This window comes from Erpetoichthys calabaricus, chromosome 17 (genome assembly GCF_900747795.2).
Source record: "Erpetoichthys calabaricus chromosome 17, fErpCal1.3, whole genome shotgun sequence".
Lineage (NCBI taxonomy): Eukaryota > Metazoa > Chordata > Cladistia > Polypteriformes > Polypteridae > Erpetoichthys > Erpetoichthys calabaricus.
The window spans coordinates 2,764,247-2,776,261 of NC_041410.2; the positions used below are offsets into that span (position 1 = coordinate 2,764,247).

The 12,015-nt window shown below is 41.7% G+C and overlaps 1 protein-coding gene across 1 annotated transcript in view; it reads right to left on the reverse strand.

Annotated features, from left to right (window-relative positions):
• Positions 1–11,408, reverse strand: part of LOC114667532 (uncharacterized) — a 31,638-nt gene extending 20,230 nt beyond the window's left edge. The window contains exon 1 of the mRNA XM_028822857.2: positions 10,670–11,408. Within this exon, the coding sequence (XP_028678690.1) occupies positions 10,670–10,730 (61 nt within the window). The 5' untranslated portion in view covers positions 10,731–11,408. The remainder of the gene's footprint in view (positions 1–10,669) is intronic.
• Between the last annotated feature and the right edge of the window lie 607 nt (positions 11,409–12,015).

The following is a 12,015-nucleotide window of genomic DNA, read 5'->3' on the forward strand; positions in this document are numbered from 1 at the left end:
TACTACACCGTAGCATAATGAGTCGTGTAACAGCAGACCATACCGTACTGTTCTGTACCATACCATACCATCAGTACTGTATACCACAATACACTATGACATATCATGTTTTCTACCATGAAATACCATACTGTACTGAACCTTACTATACTATACCATATCTTAATGTCTTTTACAATACCATACCACACTGTACTGTATCACAACATACTGTACTTTACCATATGGTACCATATCACAATAATTTGTATCATATCATACCATACTGTATCATACTTTACTATACTGTGTCATAATACATTGTATCGTGCTATACTACACTGTACTACAATATACTATGCATTTCATAAAGTCTTGTACCATAAAAATCAAGGCTTTGCTCTACCATACTATACTGCACTATACTAAACTATACCATACCATACAATGTCATAATGTATTGTACCATACCACACCATCCTGTACAGTACCATACTATACCATTATCATAATGTATTGTACCTTATCATAGCATACCATACCATGCCATGTTGTACTGTACTCTACCATACTACACTATACCGTACCATACCATACTGTACCATAACATACTATTCATCACCATACTGTACTGTACCATATCATAATATATCATCCTCTTCTGTATTATTCCATACCTTACCATGCCATACTATTCCATACAATCATCACATCATACTATACTATACTATACTATACTATACTATACTATACTATACTATACTATACTATACTATACTATACTATGTCGTACCATACAATACCATGCCACACTGCACCATAGCATACCTTACATTGCTATACTATACTATACTATACTATACTATACAATGCCATACTATATAGCACCATACCAAACCTTACCATACTATGGCATGCTGTATCACATTATGCCATATGCTACTCTACTATACTATAGTATACTATGTTGTACTATACTATATACTATATTGTACCATACAATACCATGCCACACAGCGGCATAGCATACCTTGCATTGCTATGCTATACTATATAGCACCACACCATACCTTACTATACTATAGCATGCTGTATCACATCATACCATACTATACTATACTATACTATACTATACTATACTATACTATACTATACTATACTATACTATACCATGCCACACTGCACCATAGCATACTTTGCATTGTTATACTATACTATACTATTACTATATAGCACCATACCTATCCATATTATAGCATGCTGTATTACGTTATGCTATACTATACAATACTATACTTAATAGCACCATACCATACCTTTCCATACTATAGCATGCTGTATCAAATTTTGTCATACTATACTATACTATACCATGCCACACTGCGCTATAGCATACCTTGCATTGCTATACTATACTATACTATATAGCACCACACCATACCTTACCATACTATAGCTTGCTGTATCTCGTTATGCCACACTATACTATACTATACTATACTATACTATACTATACTATACTATACTATACTATACTATACTATATCGTACCATTCAATTCCATGCCACACTGCACCATAGCATGCCTTTCATTGCTATCCTATTCTATACTATACTGTACTGTACTGTACTATAATACACTATACTATACTATGCTATGCTGTACTATACAGAAACCACACTGTATCATACCATTCCATACTTACCATAATATCATAATATTGTACCATGGCACTCTTTACTGTATGATAGATAGATAGATAGATAGATAGATAGATAGATAGATAGATAGATAGATAGATAGATAGATAGATAGATAGATAGATAGATACTTTATTAATCCCAAGGAGAAATTCACATTTCCCCACACCATGGCATTCAGATAACCCTTTAGATGCCATTTATGGTTATTGGTGGCCAAAGCCTGTCTGAGCAGCAGCAGCAGTAAGACAGAAGTCCATCACAGGGCCCAGACACACACACACACACACACACACACACACAGGGTGACACAGGAATGACCAACTGTTTAATGCTAACCCATGGCATGTGTGCCATCAGGACACCCTTTCCAGTGCCCAGGTTGGTCACCCCCTTAATGTTTATTCATCCCAGCACTGCACTACTGAGTGGGCCGCATCGGTGCAATGATAAGGAGCAGTGGGCTGTTGGCCATCCTGCATTTCTTTTGAAGAGAACGTGACGTGCAGATGACATTACACCAAACCACACTGCAAACTTCCCCTTAAATGCCAGCCTGTTAATGCACTCTACCCAGCAGCTCCCACCAAACCCTCATTGCCATCTATGGTGGTGCGGTAGAGCCCTCAGCACTCCCTTCTCATGGCACTGAAAACACAGGGAGAGGCGCAGAGCAGATTATAAACCTGACAGAAGTAGAAAGCTGTAACAAGCCCAGGGAGGAGTTCATGATTTTCCCTTCACTTGATTGAGACCCGGATACATCTGCTTTATAGGGCCTTTCATCTGTCTATCATTTCTACTCCCTCTTTGTCACAGTACATGTCGCTGCTCCTATGGTGCTCTGCAGTAGTGGACATGGCCATATTGTGCTCACAGCTTCACAGAATCTTAAAAATAGAAAACGTGTCATGTCACTTTCCTGTGTATGACGGTGTCGTTTTAATCAGAAGTCTCAGTTACAAATTCGACTGCCACAGTCGGACAAACTAAATGAGCCAACTTTAGAGAGCTAGCAATGCAATGGTGGCCCAGTGGTTTGCACCTCTACCTTGTGGCTCCAAGGACCCGAATTCATTTGAGTGTCAGAGGTCTACTCCAGGGGGAGTGAGCAGTGAGAGGAGACATCAGGCCAGGGACGGGCGATGTCATGAGCTGATCTAATGATGGCGTTGGTTTGGTGTCCGGTCACACAGTCATACATAGCAGGGGGCTCAGCATACTGAGAGTCAGATTATGGAGGGTGTGATGCTGCCAGTCTGCACATGCTGAGGTCTGCTTGAAAGAATGCCCACCATCCAGTGGCAGAGGGTGGTGCTCAGTCCTAAATGAAGGAGTGTGCTGGGCTGATAGTGCTGAATGCCAAGCTGTAGTCTGTAAGTAGGACTTTGGCAGAGATGTTTGTATTTTTCAGGTGTACCAGGGTGACATAAAGTGCCAGGGATATGGCATCCCGTGTAGAATGCTGGTGACTGGGACTGTCTGGAATATTTATTGAATGTGTCCCAGGACCTATCTGTCAAAACTCTTCATCACCAGCAAAGCGACAGCTGGTGGCATGTGAGTGTTGCCCCCTTGAAGCTGGTGGGAACCACAGAGTCTCTTGGAGAAATATTACAAATGTAAAACACACTCTGACATTACACGCACACTGGACACGAACACATTTAAAATTCCTGCTCATAATCTGCGAGTAGACAAACAGAGAGGGATGGATCACATGTGCCGCAGGTGATCGAATGGCGGGCTACTTGTGACTGGCAGAGAAAGTGTGAAGATGATCAGGAGGGGAGCATCCAGATGAGCTGGGATTTGGGGTTTACTTTGTACTCCATCGGCCTCCCCAATGCCTGGTAATTGTGGCACTTATCACAGCTGCTGCACTCCATGGTCTACAGCGGCCACAGCAGCCACTGCGTTCGAGGCACTGCACGCCATGAGCCACCCTGGTTTACTCCGGTCCGGGCATTCATTACATTTCTGAGTCCGTTTCAAGATTCACGTGCAACGTGTGCAATAGAATGCTGACTTGTTCAGCAACACTCATTTAAAATGCTTCATAAATGACAGCTTGGCTGACTGACTTTACAGAGAGAGGCACACAAACAAAGTGGAGACAACAATGGAACACGGGCAATGCAAAGCAAGCAAATGCCACGCGTTTCTCTATATGTGATAAACAGATAAGACCGATAGATGAAAGGCACTATATACAGTAACTGACAGTTATTAGATAGATAGATAGATAGATAGATAGATAGATAGATAGATAGATAGATAGATAGATAGATAGATAGATAGATAGAAAGGCACTATATAATAGATAGATAGCGTAGTTGGCAGGATTAGATAGATAGATAGATAGATAGATAGATAGATAGATAGATAGATAGATAGATAGATAGATAGATAGATAGATAGATAGATAGATAGATAGCGTAGTTGGCAGGATTAGATAGATAGATAGATAGATAGATAGATAGATAGATAGATAGATAGATAGATAGATAGATAGATAGATAGATAGATAGTGTAGTTGGCAGGATTAGATAGATAGATAGATAGATAGATAGATAGATAGATAGATAGATAGATAGATAGATAGATAGATAGATAGATAGATAGATAGATAGATAGTGTAGTTGGCAGGATTAGATAGATAGATAGATAGATAGATAGATAGATAGATAGATAGATAGATAGATAGATAGATAGATAGATAGATAGATAGATAGATAGATAGATAGCGTAGTTGGCAGGATTAGATAGATAGATAGATAGATAGATAGATAGATAGATAGATAGATAGATAGATAGATAGATAGATAGATAGCGTAGTTGGCAGGATTAGATAGATAGATAGATAGATAGATAGATAGATAGATAGATAGATAGATAGATAGATAGATAGATAGATAGCGTAGTTGGCAGGATTAGATAGATAGATAGATAGATAGATAGATAGATAGATAGATAGATAGATAGATAGATAGATAGATAGATAGATAGATAGCGTAGTTGGCAGGATTAGATAGATAGATAGATAGATAGATAGATAGATAGATAGATAGATAGATAGATAGATAGATAGATAGATAGATAGATAGATAGATAGATAGATAGATAGATAGCGTAGTTGGCAGGATTAGATAGATAGATAGATAGATAGATAGATAGATAGATAGATAGATAGATAGATAGATAGATAGATAGATAGATAGATAGAAAGGCACTATATAATAGATAGATAGCGTAGTTGGCAGGATTAGATAGATAGATAGATAGATAGATAGATAGATAGATAGATAGATAGATAGATAGATAGATAGATAGATAGATAGATAGATAGATAGATAGAAAGGCACTATATAATAGATAGATAGCGTAGTTGGCAGGATTAGATAGATATATTAGATATTAGATATCTTTTTGTCATCACACTTCCATACACGAGATTTGCTATCTTTCATGAAAGCCACAATATAGTGAAGGATCGCGTCTCACATTCTCACACACACACACACACACACACACACACACACACACACACACACGCACACTCGTGTCTACTCTTCTCTCTCTTTGAAATGTAATTGTTAGCTCAGCACATCACTTCATTTTTCATTTGTTTCTCTCTTTTGCAGCCCCCAGACCACAAGAACCACACTGTGAGCTCCTAGGTGACTCAACACAAGCCTGACGATGAATGAAACGACACGTTCTGCTTCAGCTCTTAGTAGCCAAACCACAGGGCCTGTTTATCAGGACCATATGATCAACTCCCCTGTCTGCCCAGTGGTCTCCCCCCCATCCTCAGTTCTTTGTTCTAGATGTTTCTGTGGCACACACCATAAGGAAGCTTCACTGAGACAATGGGCCCACCTGATTCAATAATGTGCAGCATGGGGGCAGAGTGAACACACAGTAAGAGCTCCCAAAGTCGGGCAGACAGGAGGAGACCACTCGCTATGTCAGACTAAGCAGTCGCCACTTCATATCCTGATTCTTCCTAAGGGTTGTCAGGGTTTCGGCTTCCACTGCATGGCTTGGTAGTTTCTTCCTGATTCTGTTTCTGTTAAGGGGGTCTTACTGGCTTCCGTCTTCAGTGCACTTCCTTTCGTCTTCCTTGGGTATTTCATTGAAGGAATTCTGCTGGGTCCACTTTAAGAACGCTGAAGACCCCCTTTCAGATTAAAGAGCTTTAACACCCTGGGCCTGCCACCTTTGGTTGCTCTTCTCTGCTTCTCTCAACAGTTTTTATGACACAACCTAACATTTTATTTGTTGTTTAAGTCACTTCTGCACTTTGCTTAGATGACAAGAATTTTGTGTCACCATAAGCCCCTCAATCCTGTACAGAGGCCTCATCCTGACCTTTAACACGGCGCCTCCCATCTTGTATTAATAGTTCATGTTCTTTTAGCCCGCATGAACTTCTCTACATTAAACTTCACTCTTTATCTATCTATCTATCTATCTATCTATCTATAGGCCATCAGTTAAGAAGTGCAGATGCAGTTGCAGTTGAAATTAATTTTACTGAATATGGAAAACTGAGTAACACCTTTAACACACACACACAATGAGATACTCAGTGATGCTAAATAAAAGATTCATTTAAAAAAATCATGGCCACTCCGTTATGCCCCGCCCACAGCCCCACCCCTTTAGACTTTTTTGGTATCCCTCCCCCCCATGTAGGGAGTACTCTTAACAGGAGGGTTTGTTCCCCATTGCAGGATTTGCAGGTTTGGCTTTGTAGGTCACTTTGGATGGAGATGTGTCTGCCTGCTCTCCCCTCATGATCAGGGTTGGCCGCTGCATTGCCATAACTTCAGCGTTGAGGTTTACGGAATAACAGACATATGCAATGCAATTGTCATTCCAACAGATGGCGCATCACAAACACTTGTAGTCAAGCACTGTATTACTGGAAATGTTTGGGATGCGCCATCTGTTGGAATGAAAAATGCAGTTCATTTCCTTACGAGAGGCGTTACAAAATGCATTCCAACAGAGGGTGCACTGCAAATGTTAACACTGAAGTCCACGTTGATTACTTCAATTTGAGCCCATCGCCGATGGGAGCACAGCTAGTGCAATATAAAAAATTATAATAAATTCAGGTCCACAGTTTGCATGTTGTAATTAAAAGCAAAGTAAATGCATTGCATTTTGTTTAGCAGCTGTGCTGTGTGTATTACGTCCACAGTTGGGGTATCTAACTCATGATTTATTTTATTATTAGTGAAACATGGGGAGCAATGGTCCTAAAATGAAAGGCAAATTAAAATCAAGTTAAAGATGAGGAGCCATTGACACTTCGGATGTTTTCTAAATTGTCACTCCTTTCAGTTCCTCTTCAAGTCATGACATTTTTGTCACTTCTGGGGGTTCATCTTGAGCAAGTGACACTTTTCTATTTTGGCAACACATTCTTTGGTTTTCAGTTTTTAAAAGTTCAGCTTGCCATTGAGCTCATCACTGATGTAGCTTTGCCATGCAGTGGTCTTGAAAGAGACATCTCTGTCAGGATGTAAATGTAACGCTTCAAATGGGCGTAAGTTTTGATTATTTCACTATCTTCTTGATTTTCTGTTTGTGGGGTGTTGTTTTCACCCACACACAACCTCAGGTTCCTTTGCTGTCCTTTATTTACATTTAATAAAGTTTAATCTTTACAGCAAATTGACCACAAAACTGTGACGAGCACACATAAAGTCCTGAAAAGCACTTCCAAAAATGTCCACTAGAGGGAGAAATACCAACAAACCCTGGCTGGATAAAACAGCAAACAGAAACCTGAAACAAATTAAAAGGTTTTATTTCCAAACAAGGAAGCGCCGAAATATTGGGACCCTCCAAAGAGAACAATGACAAAATGGAGCAGAAGACAATCCAAGCAAACAAAGTCCCAAGGCAAAGTCGACAAAACAAAGCAGAGTTTAAGAGCAAAGAGAGCAAAAATCCACTAAGTCACAAAAAGTACAAAATACAGCAAAAGCACAGAAATTCACCCAAACTCCGCACCACATTCAAAATGAACCACCAGGATCTGTGGGAGACCCTCTGGATTTATAGGGCGGAGGGCAGGTCCTGGCAGTGATTGACAAGTGGCCCTGCCTCTTGGGGAACCACCCACAAAACACACAGGTGAAGAAAACAAAGCAGAAAATAAGCAGGAGTAATAGATAAATGACTCAAATATGCAGAAAAAGCGCATAAAACAAAGATTTGAACCCTAACAAGGGGGTGGGGGGGCTTAGCTGAAATATTAAAAAAGCAAAGTGGTAACCACCATAATGGCATAAAGAAGAAGAAAGAAGAGGAAAGAAGAGGAGTGACATTTGCTGAATGTCCAGCAAATTGCAGAAGGCACTTGAGTGATGAAGGATGAGAAACAATAAAAGGGCAAAACACTGAAAGACTCAGAGAAACGAGAAGTAATCCTGAATACGGAGCAGCTGAGCAGCAGACATACACGAGGGCTGTGAGAAAGTCCGGTATACAGAGTGCAAAAACGACAACAGGAGAAAATTGAGAAGATCATCAGATGCTCAAAAGTTCTCACCATATGAAAGCTTTGCTTTTAAATCTTTAGATTGATGTTTCTTGGAAGACCGCTACTTAGCAAAGAGTCATCGTCGATGTTGTCAGCGTCACACTGTATATATATATTTTTTTTAAGCATGAGCTGCCAAAATAGAAAAGTTTGATCATCAAATACTCAAACCACCGGAGCACATGCAGGCATTGCTTTCACCTCAGGGTTTGTGTGAAAAGCCCCTGCTTAGGAGAGTTGGGTCACCAGTGTGCCCACCCCACTGTGAAGCTCTGTTTTTTAAAGGTGAAACTTTCAGGTCACTCCGGATGAAGCACCTTTACTTCAGGACTGACAGTCCACGGATTTCATTAGTCATAATTCACACTTACGTTTACTGACTGAGCTGACGCTTTTAAAAAGATGTACAGAGGAGGTCAATGTGATCGAGTAACACCAGTCTAGGGATGGTCACAAAAGTTAATCACTTCTAGCATAACCGAAAAATAATAATCAAAGAACAATATGACAGACGTGCACAGAGCAAAAACATTCATGAACAATAGTCCTTTGTTTGGAGCAAATGGAGGTTATGGGCTTTGCTGAAGGGCCCAACGGAGTAGCATTCCTTCTGTCACTGCTGGGACTCGAACTGTCACCTTTCATGTCACCAGCCCAGATCCTTCAGACAGAGAGCCACCCTGATATGCTGGATATTCACACAAGAGATACACATGAAAAAAGTCTGGACTGAGATTTGATACCACACTGAAGTGGCACCACCAGACGCCAGTCATCATTAAGAAGGAGCTCAGCACCTCACCGGGGTCCCCATGTACATGCAGACTGACCCACTGACTATCAAGGATTTGAACTTAATGCCTGCTGCTACAGCGACTCACAGAGAGGGGGGCTGGCTGAATACAAGGTGGGCCGCTGCATTCGGGACCTCCTGCAGGGGCTTGATGGCACATGGGGGTCCTCCTGCCCGTAGCAAGTTACACTAGTCCAGACGTGACAAGAGCAAAGCCTAGACCACCAGGTGGGCTGCATACTCAGTCACATAAGGTCTGACTGATAAGGGCTAATAAGAATAAGAATAGGAATAACAATAATAATAAGATATGAATGATATGGTCTAATAATACTAATATTACTAATACTACTACTACTAATAATAAGGTCTGACTGATAAGGGCTATTAATAATAATAATATTAATAATAAGATCTGAATGATATGGTCTAATAATAATAATATTACTAATAATAAGGTCTGACTGATAAGGTCTAATAATACTAATCCATCCATCCATCCATTTTCCAACCCGCTGAATCCGAACACAGGGTCACGGGGGTCTGCTGGAGCCAATCCCTGTCAACACAGGGCACAAGGCAGGAACCAATCCCGGGCAGGGTGCCAACCCACCGCAGGACACACACAAACACACCCACACACCAAGCACAATGTAGAATCGCCAATCCACCTAACCTGCATGTCTTTGGACTGTGGGAGGAAACCCACGCAGACACGGGGAGAACATGCAAACTCCACACAGGGAGGACCCAGGAAGCGAACCCGGGTCCCCAGGTCTCCCAACTGCGAGGCAGCAGTGCTACCCACTGCGCCACCGTGCCGCCCACAATAATACTAATAATAATCATAATAATAATAAAAATAACAATAATAATAAGTTCTGACTAATAAAGTATAATAATAATAATTATAATAATAAGGTCTAACTGATAAGGACTAATAATAATAATAATAATGATAATGTCTGAATGATATGGTCTAATAATAACAATAATAATAATGTCTGACTTGTAAGGTCTAATAACAATAAGGCAGCTTCATATAATAATGCCAGCTGTGTCCATTACATGATCTTCTTGAGAAAGGCGCTATATAACTCAAAGGCAACACCATAGTGTAACCATTTTCTATGCCTGCGTAATCCTAAGTGGGGTTTTGGGGGGCATGCATTGGGCGCGAGGCAGGAAGAGTCTGCCAGTCCATCGCAGGTGTATACAATGCATTCTTCATTTTATTATTATTATTATTAGTAGTATTCATAGCCAGCCTGCCAGTGCTGCACACAGTGATTTGTTGCGCTTTCTTCGCTTTCTCTTGCTTTATTAAACGTGATACGTGTTTTGTTTTTTTTTTGTTCTCCAGGTGGTCTAATTTTGCCCGTTTATGGCGCCCGCTCCCCTGTGCTAGAACGCCCAGACTGGTTCTTGCTGCTGACTGCAATGCTCATCTCCTGCTCTGCCCAGTGACATTTTTGGACATGTGCTGCAGCAGCTCAGTGTGACGGCTGGTGGTCTCTGTAAGCCTTTCCACAGGACAGCACGTTTGTTTGTTCCCCTCACTATCCCCCAACCCCAACCCTTTTGGCCATCACATCTTTCTGTGTCGAAAGTACCGAAGGCGGCCGTTACGTTACCTTGAAGTAGACAGCAGGCCAGCAGGACGTTCCTTCTCCAGTTCATGGCTGAATGGTCCATCCTAGAGGGTGGCAGCGGCGGTGGAGGTGGTGCAGGGTGGTCTATCTCTGCCTCATCTTTGACACGACATCCCGCCTCGCCCTGCGAAGCCGCAGTGAATAAATAGCCTCCTCTCGGTGGTTAGAAGCTTCTTTTTTTTTTTTCTTTTCTCACAGTAAACTCGCCTCTGATGTCTCAGCCTGATTAGCTGGTTGCTCGTTTGCCATCGCCTTCTTTTTCTTGTTTGTTACCTGAGGCCCCCCGGCTACCCGCTTTATAGTCAGTGTTATGATATCATCACTGTGGTCGCCCCCTGCACCCAGGAAACCTCTAAAGGAACAAAGGCAAAGGAGGGATGAGCACAGGGAGGGCCTGACTCTGCATGCCCTGCCCCTTCAGTGGAGTGGTCTGCTCACTTTTGCCCGCCTCAGTATTATTAGATGCCACTTCCTTTTTCACTTTCCATCTCATTTTCTCTTTTTGACTCACTCCTGCTCTTTCTGAGCCTTTGCCTCTGCTCACCTTTAATCTTATAGCGCTTTTGATTTTGCGTTCCCACGATCGTGGGCCATATCTGGGTGGCTCCCTCTAGTGGCGTCTCATGTCTCTGCACCCCTGAGCCTTAGGCCGGCTCTCTCAGGCACAAAAAACCGGACCAGGAGATGAGGGAGAGTGAAAGGCGCGTTGGTTGGCGACGGGAAAAACCAAAAACGATGAATACAAATGAAGTTTTGTTTAACTTTGCTTTGGATTGTCTTCTTGCTTAAGGCAACTCCTTTAACACTTCACGCTATGTCTGGGCATCTTCATTACATTTCTAACGATTTGACAACAGCCTTTTGGGTCTAGCCGCCCCCCCAGTGGACAATTTTGGAAGTGCTTTTGGGACTCCTCCGCTGCAACATTTAGTAGCTGATCCACAAACGTGGGTGCTGCCTGTACTGTGGTGTTACCGCCATCTTTTATAGTGGTGTCCCAGAGGCACGACACGTCTCCATTTCTAATGTCACAAGGTGGCAATGGGATGCCACTACTAGCCACAAGATGGAAGCACCTATGCAGGAGAAAAACGACAGAATGGCTGTGAGGAAATCCAAAAACATGCTGATAAAACTGAAGAGACAAATTAAAAATAACTCTACAGGATAAGGCCTAGTTCATGACAGGCAGGCGCTCGGCTTTCCATTCCCACCGCAGGGCAGCTGTTGCTGTGTAGCCAGGGTGAAGCGTCTTTTCCTTTTATATTTAAATATTATTTAGTGTTCTTCCATCGTGTCTGTTCTTTATTATTTCTTGACCTCCTTGG